We start from the raw sequence: 22,531 nt of genomic DNA, 5'->3' as shown, positions 1-22,531 counted from the left end.
ATAAGTGCCAACGCTTTCACTGACCGCATCAAAATTGTCCGGAAACAGACCCTATATCACGGAAATTGTTTTATTTTGATTTTCTTATAATAAATCTATTGGCTTGAATGGTAAAATAATGCAGGGCGAAGTTTGTATCTGTTGTTTCTGCGATTTTCGAAAATCGCTAGATCTGTGGATGAGTCAGGTCACGTTGACGGAAATGTGTGAATTATACTAAAATTTTTATCTTATAAAGTTTTCTCCGTCTATCGTTAGTTTCGCTTTTTATTAGCGGTACTAATTTTTCGTTGTATGTATAATTTCTAATGTTATATTTTTACTGGTTTAATGGTGACGGGTAACTGGCCACGACTGGATAATCGGCTTTAAAGTTCATCAATCTTTTGGGTAGTTCATCATTAGTTGTTGCTGGTAATGCGACACTGAGAGGTTGTTATTCGGAGCCATAAGACGCTTAGGGGACTCCTAACGGAATCGTGTAATGTCTTAATTAAGTCGCAAAAAAATGGCGTGAAAAATTGTTAAATGAAGCCCAGTGGGCGTAACCAAAGCTACCTGAAGGTATGAGGTAAGCCTATAATTAAGCCTCTTGATGGAATGGACTGTCAGCGATTTGTTAATTGCATGGGTAGGCTGAACCAGCTTTTGAAAGGAATCGATTGCATTTTAATGCAAGGTAAAAATAATAAAATAACATTTTGTAGCTACTTTGTAGCCTTTGATTTTGTGGATATGGCACTTGCAAATGTATGTAAATATTGTAATTCTGTTTATAGCTAATTTTTATTCCAGCTCAATTATCACATTAACTGGTCGCAATTTACCTTCCCCTGTAAGTTCGTTGCCTTGCGTGGTTCGATTTCTCGATTTTGCAGTTCCAAGTGCATGACTAGAGCCGTGCATGTTTATCTATAGAAAAAAAATAACTATATCAACATCGAATTAAACACAGACTCTCCGGCACGCCGATCTCTCGCCAGGTAACACGCTCTCTTTGCACCTTTTGCCGCATTTTGGCAGCTCTTGGCTTGATGCGCGCGTCTCGAGTTTTCAGTTTCGTTCACGACTTCGGCGCGGAAGGCAGCAGCGGCAGCTAAACCTACAAAGCCACAGCCACAAAAACGATATCACTTTGTGCTCTTTTGTTACGTGTACCTTATACAAAAAAACAGAGTTAAATTATAAATCCAATTACGTGTTTTACCTGCCCTCATCGTCGCCGTTGTCGCTGGTGTTGTCGTTTTCATTTTCATTTTCGTTGTCGCCTGTTGTCCACGTTGTGAGCAAAGCATTCGCTTTTGGCCAAAACTCGAATCTACCAAACAGCTGTTAGCGTTACAGCTGTCAGGGAGCCAAAAAATAAAAACAAAGCAAAAAGACAGCAAAGCGCGCCTAATATGAAGTCTTAGTTCGTTGCCTAAGTCTTTTGTTTAGTGCGGAGGAGCACGCGAATTTCTGTGCGAGAAACCGAGCAGAGGTGTGTGCAGATACAAATCGGCATAAACAAGACTGTTTACTGAAAACCAGTTGTGCAACTGAGATTCGAATATTCCATTGGACCATTGACAGACAGCATCCCTTGCATCCGGAACATCAAAATGGCGCCGAAGAAAGAGGCAACCTTGAGCCAGCAGCAGCAGCATCAGCAGCAGAACCAGCAGCCTGTAATGGATTTCGAAAGGATAAAACGTCACTTCAGCTGGTCGGACCCCAGTGCCACGTGAGTCAGCAATACAAGTTTTAGCCATGCATTAACGTGCCCCCTTGATGGCCCATAAAGTAGTCGTTAAGATGGGGAGGCCGAAACGGAACTCTGTTAACAACCATTCCGGCCAATGTGATTGCCATCTACGAATCATCTCAAGTTCGTTGCCGAAGTCTTCCGAATGCTTCGGTTACCCTAGGCAATACACCATCAATAAAAAAAAAACAAAAAAGTGGTTTCTTCGAGGTCGCCCCCCAAGAACATTGTGTTTTCGTTTCGATTGAATAGAGATGTGTTTTTATTGCCGCTTTTTTAAATCGAAGACCCAATATCTGTTTCCCACATTGCATAATAAAAACGCACGTGTTTTCTGTCATTTATTTTTGGACCATCGAAATTGAAAATACATTTATCAGTGAGATTTACCGATCAATGAATAATTAAGTGAGACAAAGCGAAAGATAAGCACAGTCATTACTTTGGATGCCGGGTGGAGGAGCTTGTATTTGGAAAGCAAACGTGAATGACACTTCGATAGGAATGATATAGGGGGTCCCAGTGCATTGCCCAAGGCTCCAATGACGGGGCCGGGTGAAATGCAAATTCCGACAACTCATCGGAGGGTTGGGATCATCAGCAAGCTGGGGAATCGTAAATATTGGTCGCCTTGCTAATTTTCAACAGCTTTTGTCTAACATACTGTGTTTTGTTTGGAAACCCCGCGTCATGCTTATTAAGCGCTGTGCCTTAATTGCATTTACCTACTCGCAGGCTAAGCAACTGTAGCCACATCGAAGAGTGATGAGTGAAATTCGCAATTACATAAATACACTGTAAGGTAACAAATTCATAACAAGTTATGGCACATGCGCGCAGCTAGCCAAGCTACTACGAGAGACTAAACGCCGCTGAAGGCTTAAAAATAGAACCCAGGGTCGCCGACAATAGGGCGATGGTACCGAAGAGGCAACGGCTGGTTGGCTTTCAGCACTTTGCATTTAATTTAACTAATTTAAAGTTTCAATAATTTCCCTCGTAACAAATTCGCTGCCTGGCAGACACAATAAATGGCAAACAAATGTGTTTTCGTGCAAATTAACGTCCATCATTACCGCAAATCGGCGTCAACTGGGCGATTTTTGCAGCCGAGTGGATTATAACACATCCGGCAAACGTTCGATTTGGCACGATGTGTGAAAAATTATTTTGGCCATAATTCAATACAATTGTACTCACGGTCTGAAATCGGAGGTGTGTGTCCGGTCTGTTCGAGACTCCCGGCTTTTTATGTAAATACAAATTGGTCATTCCTTTATGCTGAGTTTCTTTCATCTTTTTCGAACTGTGAGTGACATAATATTGGCAACACATGCGATTCATGCGAGGGCCGTGCTTACCTCAGGCGTAGATGAAAACCTACTGATACATACATATATATTTAAAGATTTTCTAGAATTATTTATAGTTTATGGAAAAACATTTTTTTGAGAAAAACTATGCCCTTGAATTTTGTAATACATCTTCTCACCCCTTTTTGTCTACGACTCTGTTGATTGAATATTTTGAATATAATTATATTAGCATCCGAATGGGTTTATGTTTTTGGGCCGGGTCTATAACCGACGCTTCGACGGTCGAATTTGAGTTTGTTTGTTGTCTTTAACGGTATTTCTCTTGTGATGGCCTTCATTATACAATATCCACCTTACAATCAGCTACGTCACTTCCGCATGAACTAGTTCAGTTGTGAGAGGAATCGAAATATTGTGAAATAACTCTGGTTTCGAATCTGTCAACATGTCTGGTGTCTGGTGGCGTGCCTGTAATTGTTTATTATTGCTCGTATCAGTTGATTGTTGCTGATTTATATGCCGAACCAGTGGCAGTGCTTTCAGCACGCGTCGAAAGTAAATTTCGAATTGCAGCAATTAAAATGCCAAAAACATTCATCCATAAACGAGAATCACTCCACCAAACTGCGCAATTTTTTTTATTGAATAAGAATTTATATAAGAAGTCAGAATAAAAAAGAATTACTTGATAATATTTATTTTGTTGTTTAGTGTAAAAAGCTTTGTTAAAAGCTTAAACTGGGTAGTACATTTTACTTTATTTTACCCTAAGCCCGGCTTAAGCTTTTACAAAGCGAGCTTAGTGTAGCTTTACATATCATAAAAGCTAACTGCTATATCACTGCGATTAAGCTTATTTAGCTGCCTAAGCTTTTTATAATTTTATAAATTAACTGACATTAGTTGGAAAAAAACTGAGCTCAATAACCATTTGATTGTCCGGTAGAATGATTATTTCTAAGCACGTTACTTACTCTTTTTCCGCCCTGATCTAATAGGCTCAAAGGTCAGGTGGAAAAGATTAAGAAACTTTTATTTTGAGAGAACTGTCGTGCGTAAGAACGTTCTTTTGAACTTTAGGCTTAGACATTTAAGTAAGCCATTTTATACTAAACTTCCACTTCGGTATAAGTGGAGTCTGTCGTTTGCCCTGAAAGGCCAGAGAACATACGTAGAATTCACTATTGTCATCTTAAATGGAAAAAAATTAAGCATGAGACTATCATAACGCCTGACAATTGAAGATTTATTTCCGCAATATGCGAACTTCAGCGGCCTGTGCTTCCCTGAGTAACCCGGCGAACTTAAGAATGAGTTTCAGAATTTTAATATCTGCGTCCAATTTGAATGCCTTTTCAGCCACATCACGTAGACCCCCAGTTATTGTCCTGAATAAAGTCTGTCTCATAAATTACCGACGATTCTTAGGGCCTGATAGTCGTCACCATTTCCCTGAAGTGGTGACGTCATTCAATGGCTGATCTTTTGGCAACAGCTCTTGGCCAATACTTTCACCATTTCGGCCACACTGCAAGAAGCCATATGCATTGTCTTAGAGCAGCAGTTTCAGTTTCAGTATTTGCTCATGGCATTAACAGCAATTTGGCCAGGCTGCTAATTGGCCCGAAATGTGGTCGAATAGGTGGCCAGGCAGACACAAGACATTGCACAATGAGGCCAATCAACTTGGCAAAAATCTGACTCAAATGCCGTGCATTGTGTGCCAAAAAGTTTTCCTCCGATAATTATAGACAGCTATCCGAAATGTTGAGCCCACTCCGAGTCCGAGCCCGAGTCGGAGTCCAACATCGCTCGACTAGCTTTCGGTTTTCATTTGATTTGATTTTATGTAGCCCGAATCTTTTACTCATTTGCAGGTTTACAAAAGACCTTGACACATTTGTGACTAGTGTGTGTGTGGCTTGTTTCTTGTATTTTTGGTGGCTTTGGCCAAAATCTTCAAAACTATTCAAGCCAAAGACGAGTCGAGCTAGATTCATATTAAAGGCCAGCTTCATTTCATATTCAAAGTGGACCAAGCAATTACAGCAAAGACAAGCAAAACCGAATGAATCGTTTGCCATTTCGTGGAGATCTCTTGTTTTAAGGGCGTCTGCTACAGTCTCTAATTGTAATTAATTAAGCTGCTCACATTAGCAGCATTTTGCATGTAGCCGCTCAAAAGTAACCGCGCCACAAGCCACACTCTCAACTCGGAGTTGCAAAAGTTGCATAATATTTGGCACATGTGAGTATCGAATGTGAGCTTTGCAGCAGCTTTAGCTTTACACTCCATTGCTCTGAGCTGCAGTGAGCAAAAAAGGTTGTTTACATGCAGTATGAAATATCTTTTTTTATTACTCCCCACTCCAGAAGTATATCCACAATTTTATCGTTTAAAATCAATAACCCAATGAGTTTATAGACATTGCCCAAAAGCAGCTAAAAGCCTAATTAATCAAAGGAGTAGTACCGCCTCTGAAATACCCCTATCCCCTTGCTTCTGAAAACCATAAAAGGCGTAACCGAAATAGGTGATTAGGACACAGCACGAATACGCGAATGAAAACGAGTTTCAAGCGAAAGGGAAATTTTATCGCCGAGTGCAATCCGTTTTACGAGTTTGAAACTGCCGACTCAGAGTCAGACTCATCTCGTCGCGATGCAATTAATTTTAGCCTGGCTGGGGCTTCTACTACCAGTACGGAATGCCTGGCCAGCTTCCCAGCCTACTTCCTCCTGATCGCAATACCCGACCTTGTGCCCGTTTTCACAGCAGCATAAACCAAAACAGAGCCAGGCCAGAGCGAAATGAAGTTTTGTTGGCTCAATGGGAAACAAGACTGGGAATGGCCGGGCTATAAAGGCGTTGGTGAAGTAAACAATACGAAAATGTAGATTTGAAATGTGCACATCGCAGAGCCAGACAAAAGGCCAAAACAGAAACCGAGGCTCTAAGTAATGTTGTCGAGAGTAAAATTGATGCCATGGCAAAAACCAAATGTTGTCAACCAATTTCTTTAATACCTTGTTGCCATTTTCGCGGCTCGATGTAACTGTTGAAACTGTTGTTGTCGTTGTCGTTGCTGGTCTTTGCCACTTTTCCGAGCCGAAGTCAACAAACTGGTCCAAGGCGTTGTTGTTGCTGACGCAGAATGACTTGTCAAAAGCCAAAAACAAAGAAATACAAAAGACAAATTTAGAAAATTGCAAGCTTAGTTTTTGGGATTCGTGTTTGGTCGAGAGTAAGCCGAAAACAACAGTTTCGAAATAGGTAGCTCGGGAGACTTAAAAGATCGAAGGCTTAGATGGCTTATATGGTTTCCACTTGGCTAAGAAGCCACCTCTTTCTGAACAAGTGCACCATGAGCTGGAAGTTAACTGGAAGCCACAGTGAAGTGTCCATTTGATGACTAGCATTATGACTCATAAACACTATAAGGCCGTTGCAACATAGCCAAGTTAATGATGAGGAGCCGTCTGGCTGGATCGGACTTTCAGGGCTCATTAGCACGTTGCTTGTCGTATTCCAAAAACCATGTCAAGTGCGACGGCGACGTATTTTGTTTATTTATTTCACGACATACACGCATATTCGCGGCAATTGCTTGTATTTTAACTGCAATTATGTCCATTGCACCGGCAACGAGGATGTTTACAGGCTCATCAGTATCAGTCAGCCGAGAAATTGCTTTTATGCGACTCATTAAATCCCGGCTGACAGCCAGGGCGTGTGATCAATCTGGGAAAAATAAAATACTCGATTTTATTAAATTTCGATTTGGGAACCAGATTGGGAGCTCGCTTGACGGGCAGATATTATAATGTATAGCATGCGACCTTGCTGGTTAATTGTCGTTTAATAGCAAAAGAAAAAAAGGTAAAACCGCGCTGGGCCGTCGAAAACGTCGAATCGGTTATTGTACCGCCGGCTTGGCACTGACCATTGGCCACCTGCTTAAGATGTTCGAGCGCGATTTGTTGCAACACCCGATTTGATGGCACATTTGGCCAGAAACACCCACAGCTTCGAGTTAGCTGTGCATTTTCAATGTCAGCATTGCGCAAAAGTGGACAGCTTGGTCGCTTTGGACTTTTTTTCTTCTTGTACTTTGGTTCGTTTTTCTCTAACACAGCAATCGCCCTTAGTCACGCCCTTAACGCCGGCTTGTTAATTTTTTTTTCGACGATGACATTGAAATTGTGCAATAAGCAAATAACAAAATTTTAATATAGACATGTTTATTGATTTTGCGGCCTGGCCAGTGCGAAGCCTGTCCATCACAGTCCATCACAATCGATACAAATCGGACAGTCAAAAAGCATTCTTTTTGGCACATTAATTATAGTAATTAAGGCATTTAATTTTGCCTTGGCCAGCTGCGAAAAATATGTGAATAGAGTCGGAAGGTAGCTGGTAGCTATCGCTCCATTAATCTATTGCTGGCGAACTTTGGTCCAGTTGCAGCTCACATTGGCCGTAGCTTACATAAACAACAATGTAGGCAATCCTAATTAAAAGTGCTCGGGAATTTTAATGAAATTGCAATCGCCATTACAGTTCATGAAATTCCGAAAGCCAAAGCCAAATGAAGCCATTAACCGATCTGAGAGCTGCAGTGAATGGGTGAGCGGCCTTTGGGCTGTGGGCTTTTGCAATTCTTGCCGCTCAAAAGTGGGAAGAAGAGCCAGAAGCGTTGAAGGTCGCCGGTGCATTGCATAAGCGCTTAAACGTCACAACAACGACGTAAATAAAGAAAAAAACCCAGAAATCGGGGCCCTTTTGAGCGGTCGGGTTCCCCCTTTTCGGGCCCGAAGGTGAACCGGCCGAAAGGTGGCAGGAGCGAAGCCAACAAACCTTGCCAGGTGCGCTCATTCGGGCTCATTCCACAAGCTGCCACAAGCTACTCAATCGCCTCAAGTTGAGTGAACTAGCCAACGAGTCGAGTGGAATGGCCGTAATGAGCGGTGAGCGCTGAGCGGCCAGACAGGTGTTTTAGCTTTGCTTTGGCTTCGCCTAGCTTTCAGTTGAGTTTCTGGCAGCAAGGCAGCCGCAAGTCCAACGTCTACACGCGTCTCAAGTCGCGCTCGAAACGCACGTGCAAAAGTGCAATAGCTTCGCTCCCGCTGGCTCCCTCTCTGCCACTCCACGGCTCTACTGCTCTCCGTCTCTTTCATTGACAAAGTGTAAAGTGCAAAGCTAGCAACGGCGACGCCAACGCCAACGCCAACGTCGACTCCGACGCAGCATCAGATCTGCTAACCTGGCTCAGTTCAGCTCAGCTCAGCTCTCGGCCATCTACTGGCAGTCAGTCTTAGTCGAACCTTTCAGCGCAACGCAAGTGCCTCGCAGCTTGCTCGGGATCCGCGATATTTCGGTGAACCCCCTTGGCTCGAACGATAAGTGGATTGTGTCCGGTACAGACTCAGATATACTACCAATCCGATAGATACATACGTATTTGCTAGCGAGCAATTGATCTATCCAGCGCGTTCGCGTTCGTTTCCTAAGTCTTTTGTTTTGCCAGCATCCCAGGAACTGGAAGTGGATTATCGCAACAGCGAAACGACATTAAAATTGTTTGCCAACTAAATACACATATTTAGAACGCGAATTGTAAGTGTAAATTTGCTAAACAAACAAATGACTTGGCCGGACTTTTTGGGAATTGTCGAACTTGCCCGAACCACACGTTTCAGGAAATCGTTGCTCAAACACGCCGAAAACGGCAGGCAAACAGAGTCGAATGGTGCTCAAGCAAATAGCAGCGAATGGGGAAGAAATGTATTCTTTGCTGAAAAACAAATGGCTGCCTGGCAATTACTTTGTTCGCCAACTTCCACCGCTCAGCCGCCATCGTCGAGATCCACATCATCAATAACAAAGTGCTGGCTGCTCTTCACGCCCCAATATCCCGGGGCCGGCTATTCTTTATTCAAAATGTTCAAACGCGTGTGCTTCGCACTCGGCATACAAATGGGCGACCGATCGGATCGTCATCGTCTGCCCAAACGCCTTTAGAATGCCTATTCTTTGCCGTATGAGCAATCCCCTCTCCCTCCAGGCATTGTTACACTTTTTAGTTCCCCTGGATGATTGAATATTACAGAAAAATAAAAGCGAATTGGAAAATGTGTTCATAATACCAGACATTAGCTGCCATTAAAATGGTCCGATGTGTCATTTATGCAACCATTCGAGGCCCGATAATATCGCAAATGCACTTTTCGTATTTTTCTTTTTATTGATTGACCCGTTAAGGGGTTTTTTATGGATCGTTGAAGAAGCTTTTGGAAAATGAAAATGAGGGGAGAACCCTGTCATTGCGCCATTTTTGTTATTCTGGCTGGCTATAACAGACCTTTTGTTGACTACAATAAAAAAAAAACACACGCTAGCAAAACAGTTAAAAACGTATCTGAACCTACGACCCCTTCAGATTTTAGTTAATAGCTGTTTGGAACCTTAGATCACCACATTCCGCCCTATAGATGCGGCGTTTGTGTGAGTGTTTTAAGCAAATTAACGACTACCTTCCAGTTTCGCCCACCAGCAGAATGCAACGATAAGAGGTCAACAACAATCGGAGAGCCGCAGGGAATCATTTAGCCAGTTCTAGTCAATCCCTCTCCATGTATTTGCACTGGACTATCGTTAGCAATTCGAGCAAAGTTCAGTGTAATTAAGCGCTGTGACTTTTTCAATTTTCATTGCTGAAGTGCAAACACATATATACGAGCAAGCGGCGTGGAGAATCGGACGGTGGAAAAGCTTAATAATAATAACAATTATTCGGAGCGCTTATGTCTTACGATAAACTGCATTCATCGTCATATTTTGTGCACCCAGAGACCTTCGCGGAAGGCCCTGAAATTAGTTGTCAAGGTTTTCGCCCCACCACTCCACTCGATTACCCGTGTGCATTTCCGAACTGTGCAGCATTTTAAGTTTAAACTTGAACTGGTATTTTGGACTTGGGGTTTTTTTCACCGTCCGTCTGTCTTTCTTTCTTCTCGTCTCAGTTCGGTTTCTGCGATTTTGGGGCCTCTCAGTCCCAGTCAGTCTTTTTATCACGTCGCAGCTATGCTTCGAGCAGAGTTCAAGGTGCCTCTAGTCGGCTCAGCAACAGTACGATGACAGTTGCGGCCGGATCTTTGAGGTATAGATATAGACGTGATATAAACATGATTAAGCCATAAAAACGGTGCGACATTTAATTAATACCAAGGCGGCAGCTTGACCGCCATTAAGTTAAAGCTTTATATAAATAGGCAGAACTCTAGATAATTCTACTGGCATACCTCTAACCGATTCGATATGATTGGGGGGAGCGATTGTTAAGCTAATTGCGAACAATTTGCATTGCTTTAATCGACTTTAAATGAACGGTTAATACTGCCCCTCAATGATTGCCCTGAGTCGCATAACCGATTCAATTAGACTTAAACTGGACTTAATGCTATGGGCGCTACGGTCACATATTCTACAATGGCTGTCCAGCCTTCCCCATTGTCTAATAGCTTAATAAAGTCAACTTAGCATTGTGACATTTCTGGTTCAGACTTAACTTTAAGGTGGCAACCTTTAAGGAACATTACTGATTCAAGCATGTGGCAATTAACCATTTTTAAAAACTGAGACACACATTCCGTGGCAGAAACAACATTTGTCGCAGTTCACGTGACCCCTTCTGAACTCCACTCCCCCGGCCCGACGATTGTGCAACTGTGAGACCCACAACAATTGAGAAAATTAAATATTAATTGTGGCAATCGGACATTCTCTTTCGAGTTTTGCCAGGAATCGGGTTATTGACTGGAATCGGACTCTGGACTGGTTTGGGGAGCAGCAATTGGAGCAGCCACAGCCACTAGACCAGAGCTACTGGCCAGACGATGAGGCTGGTTCAGTTCCCTGCCAATGGCTGTAAACTGTGGGCCAATCAATCCGATCTGTCGGGATTATCTAATACTAGTTTAGTGCGGGTGACTAGTGCTCGACTATTTATTTATTTTTGGCCACCAGCCACTGGCTTCAGAAAAGTCTAAAGACCTGTTGCAGAACCAGTTGCGAGCCAGCACCACCACACGACTGGTTTGCCATTTGCAGAAATGCCCAAAAGCCCGCCTCGAAGAAGTCGAAGAAGTGGCTGCCACAACTAAAAACTGTGTCGCACACAGTTGCACGAGGCACAGGCATACGTGCCACAAATTATGTCATCGGAAAAGCCAGTCGAGGAAAATGAAAACAACTTGGAAAAACGCGGTAAGCCAGAGGAGGCCTCCCTATAGAGATCGAAAGTATAGGCTTCGGGCCAAAGCAGTTCTAATAGGTTCGGCCTGCCTTGGGGGGCCGTCCTAATGTCTGTCACATGTCTCAGTGTTTTTTGGCCAGCGGATGGCTGGCTTTATGCCACACACGTAGCCATATCAGCATACGAGCCGCATAAAGAGTTTTAATTTTAATCAGCAGGCCTAAATGGGTTTTCCTGTCTGCACAGAGCGCGTCACAGCTGCTGAAAAGTCGTTCAGCGGTTGCATTGAGATTGCCTCATTGAAATTTAAATTGTATATGAATAAACTTATTCATGCATTGTCTGAGCAGTGTCTGCAGCTGGCTGAATGCTTTCATGCTCGAGCGACCTGCTGATTGCTCAATGTACTGGCTAAAGCGGCTTTATGGCTTTAAAGTTTTAAGCAGTTTTCCTGATTTTTACATTTTATTTATTTGACACATTTTCAAATGTCTGGTAAAATCCCATTCAATACACTTTATTATTTATTACCAGTTTTTAGTCTCTAGTGACTCATGAGGAGGATGTTTTTAGGTTCTCCACTTAGCACATCTGATGACGAACTTGCAAACGCGTGGAGAAAATTTTCCGCTGCACGGGAAAGCACCGGAAAGACATTGCATGCCAGCCTCTGTTGACCTTGGCAACGCACTCGGCATGCAAACTAAGCATCAGCAATCAGTTGTTAAGAACTCGATTCGATTGTTTTTGCTTCTCCTGCCTTGTTTTGAATGCTTAAACTCCAATACTGAAAAACATCTCCAAGTAGCTGGAGATTCATGTCCAAAAACATACTGAATCCAATGTCAAATGCGTACATTGCTTTCGGACTCAATTATTATTGTTATTATGGCTGTTGTTGTTACGCTGAACTAAGCGGCTTTTGGTCCGTTCGCATATCGAATCGCTGCTGCCCCCTCAAGAAACACACAGTTCACAGTTTTCTTTGAATCGTATAATGCTCTGCAGTCATATAGCATGACTTGGCGCAATGTTGTGGTTATTAAATACCGAAAAAACAACAACAGTGGCAAACACCGCAAGGTGTTGATTGTATAATGTGTTTGAGTATCGATTTGATATTCAACATGGAATGCGATTCACCGGTGGGGAGAATCTGCTTTCTTAGGGAAGACTTATTCTTTCAGGCAATCAGCTTGGAGAATCGGTTAATTAAGCTCCTTAGGAAGGGGAGTCATTGAAGAATTCTTACCCATCCTTTCGACAATCATACAAGATGACTGCACAAAATTCCAAAGTGATCAATGTACAACATGACGTATGCGCAATGCGCAGCGAGGCAGTGAGGTGAAAGAAACAAAAGCCGGGCTAACACACAACGCAAATAAAAGCCCCGGCAAGCTGGGTAATAGCGGCAAGCCCTCCGAAGTCCGGCCAATGTATAAATCAAACAACAATTTACGCTCAAACATGATTATTATTTATACATTTCAGCAATGTGTGCCTGAAACACATAAAACACAGCCCCGCATCCACCTGGGCAAAAGATTGCAAAAGATTGGTCTCTAGCCTGCCCAGCAGCGAAGTAAAAGTAAACGCTTAACAAAGTAACTAGCATTAGACAAAGGCAAATAAAACATAAGAAATAAACAGTGAGCGGTAGGCAAAGGCAAACAAAACAACACCCACCTCCGGAGCACCAAAAAAAAAAAACTACAAAATAAAATGCTGATATCAACGTAAGTAAATTCGTGGGTAAACGTGCCGAGATTACGGCCATAAATTGCAATCAAAGCGCGAAACAAACGCAATCATTTGGTAGTTTTTTCCTCTATTTACTCTTTTATTTTTGTAGTTTTTTTTGACCCACTGATGTTGACCCACTTGTGGTCGAGTCAATCGCTGCCTATCAGTCATTGGCTGAATTCGGTTTTTGTCTTCCAGTTTCCTGCTGTCAACGCCCGATCTCGCCCGGCTTTAACACTTGTCGCCCCATTAACATTGCATAATTGAGCCTCGAGCTGATTTGGCTTTTCCAAGCCAAAGCGCTTCGCCCTTTTGCGGCCATATTTTGTGTCTTTTTGCTGTATTTTTTCGTTCAACTTTGCCTTTGCATATTTGCGAGCCGGGTTGAGTCAAAATACGACCGCATTTCTCGGCGGGGCGAACAAGTTTCCAGTTTGTTGTAATTATGTCAAATTCCAATGGGCCCATTGCATAATCCCCGGCCGTATCAACGCCATCGCGATTGCCATTGCGAATTCATCTTCTGGCACTCATTCCAACTCATCTTAACTCATCTCTTCATCGTCACTTGAGCTCCGGCACTCGATTCAAGTGAGACAATGTCTGGGTATCTCCCGCAGACTGTTGCTCATAACAGCCCACTGATTTATTTGGCAAATGACGGGTCTGTCATTTCAATGGCTTCCTCGTTGACTTAAGAATAGAATCTCATAATTATATGCCACCGACAAGGCAAGCTAAATAGTATAACAAAAGTCAATTACACGACATTTTCATCTTCCGCGTGTGGCCGCACTCGTATGGAAATGGCAAAAAGGTGTTTTGCCTACCAATACCCTGTTACCAATAGCCGGTATTCGTATGGAATTCCCCCACAAAGTCTGGCCGCAAGATCCCACCGCTTGTTCCTTGGGGATCGGCGTGCTTAACATTCAACACATCGCCACAATCGATGCGTGACAGACTCCCGGGCTTTTGAGCGGAGCCAGGAACAGTTCAAGTGCCACAATCGATGTTGTTTACCTGGCATTCCGTGCCTCTCCCTGGGCTGATTACCGGCGATTAGGCGGCTCAATCATCAATGAAATCGCTGCACGAAATGCATCTTCAACTCTTTGGTTGTGTAACTGAGTCTGAAGACTCTGCTCTCTAAGGCGGTCTTAATCTCAGAATGACCTCACTGATCGGCACTCAGGTGGGAGTCACTCTGAACTTTGTAAGTCTCCCATATCTGTTTTATTTTTATTTTTTCTTTCTATTTGCTGCGATAATTATAGTCGGCTCGGATTCTAAAGTCCGAAAACACCGGGAAAAATGGCGACGGAAGCGAAAATGTGTCAGTTTTGGCTCATCGCTCATTTTGCAAACTGGTTTAAGGGAAGTGACGCATAAATATCGTTTCGGGGAATGGGTCCATTAGGACAGAAAAATAAGTGCCTTTGAGAAACTATTAAGTGTTTTCCCTTCTATAACTCAAATAGTTATTGACAAGCCCTGTCGATTTCTCACGCCCTGTCACAGGCTGGAGAAATCAGCTAAAAATTCCCAAAAATAAAGATAGAGCTGCATGCATAAATAGCGCTCTAATAGTTAATTAAATTATCAATAAGCATTAACAAACAAAAACACACGCACACCCAACGCCAGTGTGGAGGCCCACATTTTTGGCCATAAATGTCAAGCACACAGTGAAGAGAGGAGGAAAAAATGTCGGTTTGTTGTCATTATAAAAAACTGCCTGGCCTGACCTTGTCCATTGTTGACTGTGCGCACACGAACACACAGACGAGCGAACCCATTGATTTACGCAACCTGCTAGTGTTGTCTTGCGGCTGTGACTAACTCCGGCGGACACAGTACGCAAATCGAAAGACTCAGGCAACGAACTTGAAACGCATTTCGTCAACATCGTGGCACCGGCTGGAATTGCAGCATATCGTTTATGAGTGCGTTTCGTATTCAGAATCCGTTGGGCCCAGCCCCGAAATATGCAAATATTTGATAGGCCGCATAATAAAGCTACTTTATTTTCACTGCAAGCCCGCGCGCTATATTCGAGGATGTTTGCTCTCCACTCAGACCCCCATCGTCCATTGGGCAACCCGCATCGCATTTCATCTCAGCGTCGTGTCTCGTCGTCTCGTGCCTTAAAATAAAATGCAAATATTTGATTCAAATTGTCTGTTTATCTTAACGAGAAGTAACGCAATCGATTAGCAAAAACTCGAGGCAACCTTACCGAAAATCGAAACCAAATCGTTTTCGAAAGCGGCGTCAGCGATCAAAGGCAACAACAACGGCGATCGAATGCGTTCAATCAGTGACCTTGAACTAGTTTCCCCCTTCCAGCATGTTATTTATTTATTTATTTTGGAGTGTGTGTTTCGTTTCTCGTTTTTTTGGTATGACTTGCTCGTTTGCCCCGTCGCCGCTAATGATATGAAAGCCCCGAAAACCCGAAAATAAGAAATAGCTGGCAGTCAAAATATGTTAAAGAGGTGCGAATGTGATTAATTGCAGGCAATTATGGACTTTCTTCTTCTTATCTGTCGGCCAGACCGTGGCTAACAATGCAGTTAACCTTGACCCAAAATCGACGGAGCTTTTTCCCACCAAATATTTGCGATAAGATGCGACGAAGCGCAGTGCGTGCAGCTCGAAGTTAAAAACTGCATGGGAAATTGCATAATGGGCGATGCCGATGCAAATGCAAACGTCGCGGAATGGCAGTTTGCATATTTGCTTAACGGCTGACCAACTTGGTAGTGGATGGCTGTTGGGCAATCCACTAAAGCCAAAGCTGGTCGGACCAGACCTGGCCAAAACCGAATACCAAAAACCATTGCGGCGCCACGATTTGCTCTGTGCGCATTCACTTCGCTGAAACTTCGGCCTACCAAGTGGCCAAAAAGCGCGTTGGGTAAGAGACGTCTGCGAGTGCTCCAACCTCTCGGTTTTTGTTAGTATCTGTGTGTGCCCGAGCCGGACTAAGTATAAATATCGAAATGAAAAGTATTGCCAAGTTGGTCCATTGTTGTTGCTGTTTCTCTTGGCTATGTATTATGATTTTTTTGCAATGTGTGCCGCTGACATAGTTTTGATGGCAACTCAATGAAGCATAGACCATCTACAACACACTCCCTGACCAGTGGCCACTGCCGGCTGATTTGCAAATATAATCATTAATCGTTATGCAAATAAGATATGCGACAGCAGGAAGCTACTAATGGCCAATGACAATTTAAAATTCTATGGATATATTGAAAAACTCGAGTGAGAAACAAAATTGCAGAGTGTGTAATTAAAAGTAGTAGTACAGAAACTGTTTTTACTTTGTATCTTGTCTATTTTCAGACAACTAGTCATTGAAAATTTAATAAGTAAAATGCAAATATAAATGTCTAATACCTTTTAAAAAGACTTTTTAATCTTTTAAACTTAGGACCTTTTAAAACTTAAATGATTTATATTATATAGATCTATGACCAGCTGCTTAGTCACTCACCTGGTTTTTGTGCCTACTTTTTGAATAATTATTCAATTTTAAAGTTTTTCCCTAATTTTGTGTTTTCTAAGGTTCATGAACGAGTGGAAACTTACCAAAGACTCAGACCTTTAAGATTAATACTAATTATAAAGTGATTATAGTTTTTATTGGCCTACTTATACAATTATTTCCCTATCTTTTCAGCATTTCCACAGACTCCGCCATGACGGCCACAAACAACGATGGCGGCACACAGCCTAATGCCGTGGCAGCCTGGGGCGCTCCGGCAAACGGACCCCGGAACACACAGGCCGCCGTATCCGTGCGACATGCCTTCAAGGCCTACGGCAAAAAGAAGAACGCCAACCAGGTGCTGAACAACCTCAACATGACTGTGCCCAAGGGAACAATGTGAGTAGTGTGGGATCCGGGGAGTAAGCCATCAATAAAAGTGAAATGTTGACGGCTCAATTTAGCAAGTTAATAAAATAGAAACGGCGAAAGTAATTAGCACTTAATTTGTGACCCACTAGATCTCGGTTGAGCTCAAATCGTATGCTGGAAGCGATTTCCTTGTGTTTGCGATTTAATTGCACGGTTACAGATCGTTCAAGTCGCCGTAGAATATATATCTATCAGAGGTCACTTGGCTATGCTCGGATGTCTAATTGCGATTTTTATATGTATATACGGCAAACCTGTTCATTGTGGTCATGTAATTGAAACGGCATTTTTGCATGATAATTCGATGCCGCTAACGAGGGTCGTTAGGGAAGTTCTCTGATGCCGGAGAGATGCCCCCGTCGTAGAAGTGTCTTGATCCCAATTAAGCTGCTTCCCAACTGACGTCAATGCCACGGCTAATTCCACACGTCCTAGCAATTAATCCAAAAAGCGATTCGTATGCCAGACAGTGAGGTTATATGGGGATATTCGCGAATAAAACCAATATGCCCGGCAATATTGATCGATTAAGAGTCCGAAGCTGGAAAGCGTTATTGAGATTTCGATTTGTTTGCCTGTTTGTTTGGCGACTTCTTGGGCGTCCGCTTGTGTCTGGTGTTTATCTATCGCCATCTCTGTCGCGGCACATGTGGCTATATCCATTATAATGGAGCCTCCCGCCGTCCAACCCCACCACACCTCACGTGCCTCGTGTGGTCTATCGCCCCGCAAAGACCCCCATATGCGGTTCATGAATTTTTCCCTTTTTTTTTTTTGGCAAACATTTAGGGGCCATAAAAATAAAGTCGTAAATAATTTTTTGTTTCTTGGCTGTGTTTGGCATTGATATGGCTTGAACAGATACGTTATTAATTTTGTTTGTTTCTCGTTTTCGCCATTCTGAATTTTTTATACGACGAATTAAAGCCGTCAATCATGTCGTAACGGATTTTTATTCTACCAAAAGCCAAGCAGTAAAACCTGCCAATGTGCAGCAGTCTTGACCCAGTTAGGAGCTCGGTTCGTTCAGCTTTGACCTAGGTCAGGTCAGTAAGTTAGTCATAACTCCAAGCCAAGTCAACGAACTGCAGGCGACTGCCCAAATCGCTTTCGGTGGGGTTTTCAAAGTCAGCGATTATGTCAATTAAAAACTGGCTGGCCCAGCCAGAGTCTTTAGACACAAACAGGCACTCCTCCCTAGGGGCCATATCAGATGTATTTTGTTTTTAGATTCGTTAAATGGCGCGGCGTGCTAATTATAATAATGAATCCAATAACAGGCCAAAAAGTGCGACCTACGTGCTGCAATAGTTTGTCAAAGGCCGAAAACTCAAAACCAAAAATCAAGAGTCGAAAACACAGTCGAAACAAACTAACAAAGTGATAATCACAATAATCACCGCTACGAAGTTCATCGTGATAATGATAATGTCGACGATGTAGAAACGGTCTTCCACTCTACAAAAAAGAGGCGGAGTTTTTTTTTCTTTTGATAGCTGACTGTGAAAAGACACAGCTACTTTTCAAGGTGAACATTTCGAAATAATTCAACTTGAACTGCTGGAATTAACATTGACATCGCGACAGACACCCGATGTTGCATACATATATAATCATGCTTTTGGTGGCGACAGCTTTCGTGCTGAAATGGCAAGACAGTTTCTTTCTTCTGAGCACATTTTTCGCGCAATTCTTCCATTGCTTTGTCATGGTTGGCCGCCTGACCCCTTGACGACCTCCGGGACAAGTCTGTCACATATGTTATAATCAACTTTTGTTTTGTCTTCTCCAGTTATGGACTCCTGGGAGCCTCTGGATGCGGCAAGACCACTCTACTCTCCTGTATTGTGGGTCGCCGCTACTTGGACTCTGGCGAGATCTTTGTGCTGGGCGGCAAGCCAGGCACCCGAGGATCGGGAGTGCCCGGAAAACGCGTTGGCTACATGCCCCAGGAAATCGCCCTCTATGGCGAGTTCTCCATCCAGGAGACAATGATGTATTTTGGCTGGATCTTTGGCATGGAGACCAAGGAGATCATGGAGCGGCTGCAGTTCCTGCTGAACTTCCTCGATCTGCCGTCTGAGAAGCGTCTGGTCAAGAACCTCAGTGGTGGCCAGCAGCGTCGTGTTAGCTTTGCAGTGGCTTTGATGCACGATCCCGAGCTGCTGATCCTTGACGAGCCCACAGTGGGAGTGGATCCCCTGCTGCGCCAGAGCATCTGGAATCACTTGGTGCACATCACTAAGGCGGGCCAGAAGACGGTCATCATTACCACACATTATATTGAAGAAGCGCGACAGGCGCACACGGTAAATAAACTATAATATTAATCAAGCTAACAATATAATGATGATGATCTTTCAAAACAGATTGGACTTATGCGATCTGGGCACTTGTTGGCCGAGGAATCCCCCAGCGTCCTGCTCTCCATGTACAAATGCATCAGCCTGGAGGAGGTCTTCCTCAAGCTCTCCCGCATCCAAAGCCAGAAGGGCGACGTGACCCATGTGAACTTCAGGTAAGGATCCCGCCCAGGGACTGACAGCATGCAGCACTGACAGTGGCTAACCGGCACCGGCACTCAAAATCTAATCCACACTCCAAATCTAAATCTGATCTTCCCCATCCGACACTCGCATGCTCGCAATCTGTGTTCCACCCTCCATCTGTCACCCTGTGTGTTTTGTGATCATTTCGGGAGTAGTAACAACATCTCGTTGCACGCCATGGCCTTCGGCAGCAAGATGGACAAGCCCAGTTCCAGCCAGGAGGGCGGTGTCGTTGGCCTCAACTTCCACCAGAGCAAGGAGGTGCTCATCAACGACAGCAACGGATCAATCTACACGGTTCGTTTGTCTGCCTCTCTAGAAAGTCCTGATTTAATGTATTTTCTGAACCCTTTGGTATTAGCTTAACCAGGAGCCGTACAGCCCCCCGCCCTCGAGGCGAAACAACAATCCCAATGACGAGGAGAGCTGCCAGGACTGCTACGCCAGCCTGTGCAAGGTCACCTCCAAGGGCAAGATCCGTGCCCTGCTCACCAAGAATATGTTGCGGATGTGGCGCAACGTGGGCGTAATGCTGTTCATCTTCGCTCTTCCAGTCATGCAGGTGATCCTCTTCTGCTTGGCCATTGGACGCGATCCTCAGGGCCTTAATCTGGCCATAGTCAATGGGGAGATGAATAATACGGTAAGAAAGATAATACTTGGAGGCTTCTAATGTCTGAAATAAATCTGAAAAACTTCCAATACTTTATTCATTAGGAAACCTGCTTCTGGGAGGACGGCTGCCACTTCGCCAACCTGGGCTGTCGCTATCTGAATCACCTGAACACGAGTGTAGTTAAAACATATTATACGGACTTGGAAGACGCCAAACAAGCCGTTAGAAATGGTGATGCCTGGGGTGCCCTCTACATCAGCGAGAACTTCACGGATGCCTTTACCGCTCGAGCTGCCCTGGGACGTGACTCCGATGACGAAACTCTCGACCAATCTGAGGTGAAGGTATGGCTGGACATGTCTAACCAGCAGATCGGCGTCATGCTCAATCGGGACATCCAGCTGGCATACAGAGACTTCGCCATGGGCCTGCTGGGACAGTGCGGCAACAATCCCAAACTGGGCGATGTGCCCATTCAGTTCAGGGATCCCATCTACGGCACCATGAATCCCTCGTTCACCGACTTCGTGGCTCCGGGCGTGATCTTGACGTATGTCTTGCTGTTGACTATTTTATGACTGTGTCATTAATGTTTTTAATTGTTTAATAGCATTGTTTTCTTCTTGGCTGTGGCTTTGACGTCATCCGCTCTGATCATTGAGCGTACTGAGGTAAGATCACAAATGATTACTGCTTCCGTAATTATTTAAAATATTAAATAGGGGTCTAGTGATAAATCTTAAAAACATACAAAACAGAAGAGAACTTTTAACAAATGTTCATTCTTTTCAGGGCCTTTTGGATCGTTCCTGGGTGGCTGGTGTCTCCCCCGGCGAGATCCTCTTCTCCCACGTCATTACCCAGTTTGTGGTGATGTGTGGACAGACCACTCTTGTCCTCATCTTCATGTTGGTTGTGTTCGGAGTGACCAACAATGGAGACCTCTTCTGGGTGATTGTGCTGACGCTGCTCCAGGGAATGTGTGGCATGTGCTTCGGCTTCCTCATCTCCTCCGTCTGCGAGCTGGAGCGAAACGCCATCCAGTTGGCGCTAGGCTCCTTCTACCCCACCCTGCTCCTGTCCGGCGTGATCTGGCCCATTGAGGGCATGCCCGTGGTGTTGAGGTGAGCCTGGAAAGATATTTCTTTATATCTAGAGATTATTAAACCTTTTATTCTTAACAGATACATTTCACTGTGCCTGCCTTTGACACTGGCAACCTCATCGCTGCGCTCCATCCTGACGCGAGGATGGGCGATACTGGAGTCCGATGTGTACATCGGATACCTGAGCACGCTCTCCTGGATCCTGGGCTTCCTGGTGTTGACACTCCTCGTGCTGCGGGCAAAACGCGGCTAGGACCACCAGCAAGGAGCATAATTTTAGATGCGTACTTTAGATTGCGATTAGTCGTCCCCGTCGTCTTAGTTAGGTCCTCCTCGGCTTTACTTCTGTACCTTCCTTTCCTCTATTTTTCATACCTTTGTACGTTTATTACTCTTTTATTTCTTTCGAACTTTTCTGCCCAAAACGTCATAAATTATTTAAGCAATGCGCTGGTTTCCTTAGCTTTCCACCCCGCACCCTGTTTACGTAAGTTAAGTCCTGCACGTTTCGTAGTTTAAAGCGTAAGGTTTAGGCACCTAAATGAATTGTTGTAAATATTTTGTGTCACGAATTCAGTAATCCGTTGCTAGACGTCCATTATTTGCAACCCTCTGTTCTAGACCTTTTCTCGATTCCAAAACGGGCAATTTATTACACACACAACAACTAATTTTATATATTTTTCAATGGACTGTGATTGTTTTTATTTACATATTTCACGCGAATACACGTAGGGCAAGCCTAAAGAAAAACAAAAAGATTAAGAAAAGCGAGCAAAAATCAATGGTGGGTTTTGTTAACATTAAGTAGCTTAAAACATTTTTTGTATGGGTTTAAGTTTTTAAGGTAAAACATAATTAAATACAATAATGTAAACTACCCTAAAATATAAAAAAAAGAAATCAATTTCAGGAAATATTATGCACACAGCATAATTATTTCACAACGAAAAATTGAAAAAACAATGAACAACGAACAAGTGAAATGAAAATGTTAGTATTTAAGTATGACAAATCTTTAACTATGTGAACGCAGTTATGTATAAAAACCAATAAAATATGAATAAAAATAAATGGTCATTTATTTAAATATTAGCAAAACTATTTTTTATTAAAACTATTTTTTGAAATGTTTGCTTTTCGAAATCAGGGGCGCCAATTTGAAATGGTCGTTTTCCAACTCTGCTTGTTGTTACTTGTTGTTAGTGTTATTGATATTTGCTCTATTGATAGAATTGCCTTCATTAATACCCGAAAGAGGGCACATA

At 43.4% G+C, this 22,531-nt stretch overlaps 1 protein-coding gene across 5 annotated transcripts; it reads left to right on the top strand.

The window, feature by feature from the left end:
- Positions 1 to 1,058: 1,058 nt before the first annotated feature.
- On the top strand, positions 1,059 to 22,337 carry snu (ABC-type transporter snustorr). 5 transcript variants are annotated; one of them, XM_070281262.1, is made up of 11 exons: positions 8,266 to 8,677; positions 12,810 to 13,054; positions 16,753 to 16,959; positions 18,785 to 19,301; positions 19,362 to 19,510; positions 19,733 to 19,838; positions 19,903 to 20,184; positions 20,259 to 20,707; positions 20,768 to 20,828; positions 20,950 to 21,281; positions 21,342 to 22,337. In XM_070281262.1, the coding sequence occupies exons 2-11, from the start codon at positions 13,041 to 13,043 to the stop codon at positions 21,514 to 21,516; spliced, it is 2,292 nt and encodes a 763-aa protein (XP_070137363.1). In that variant the 5' UTR covers positions 8,266 to 8,677; positions 12,810 to 13,040; the 3' UTR covers positions 21,517 to 22,337. The 5 variants fall into 5 exon arrangements, with proteins under 5 accessions (XP_070137361.1, XP_070137360.1, XP_070137363.1 ...); XM_017237328.3 differs by having other exon boundaries at positions 8,267 to 8,677; positions 19,697 to 19,838; XM_070281260.1 differs by lacking the exons at positions 8,266 to 8,677; positions 12,810 to 13,054 and adding an exon at positions 1,059 to 1,723.
- The last annotated feature ends 194 nt before the right edge of the window (positions 22,338 to 22,531 follow it).

This window comes from Drosophila bipectinata, chromosome 3R, assembly GCF_030179905.1.
Source record: "Drosophila bipectinata strain 14024-0381.07 chromosome 3R, DbipHiC1v2, whole genome shotgun sequence".
NCBI classification, from domain to species: Eukaryota; Metazoa; Arthropoda; class Insecta; order Diptera; family Drosophilidae; genus Drosophila; species Drosophila bipectinata.
The sequence above is the reverse complement of the archived record's forward strand: the minus strand, read 5'-3'. Positions and strand labels throughout refer to the sequence as shown.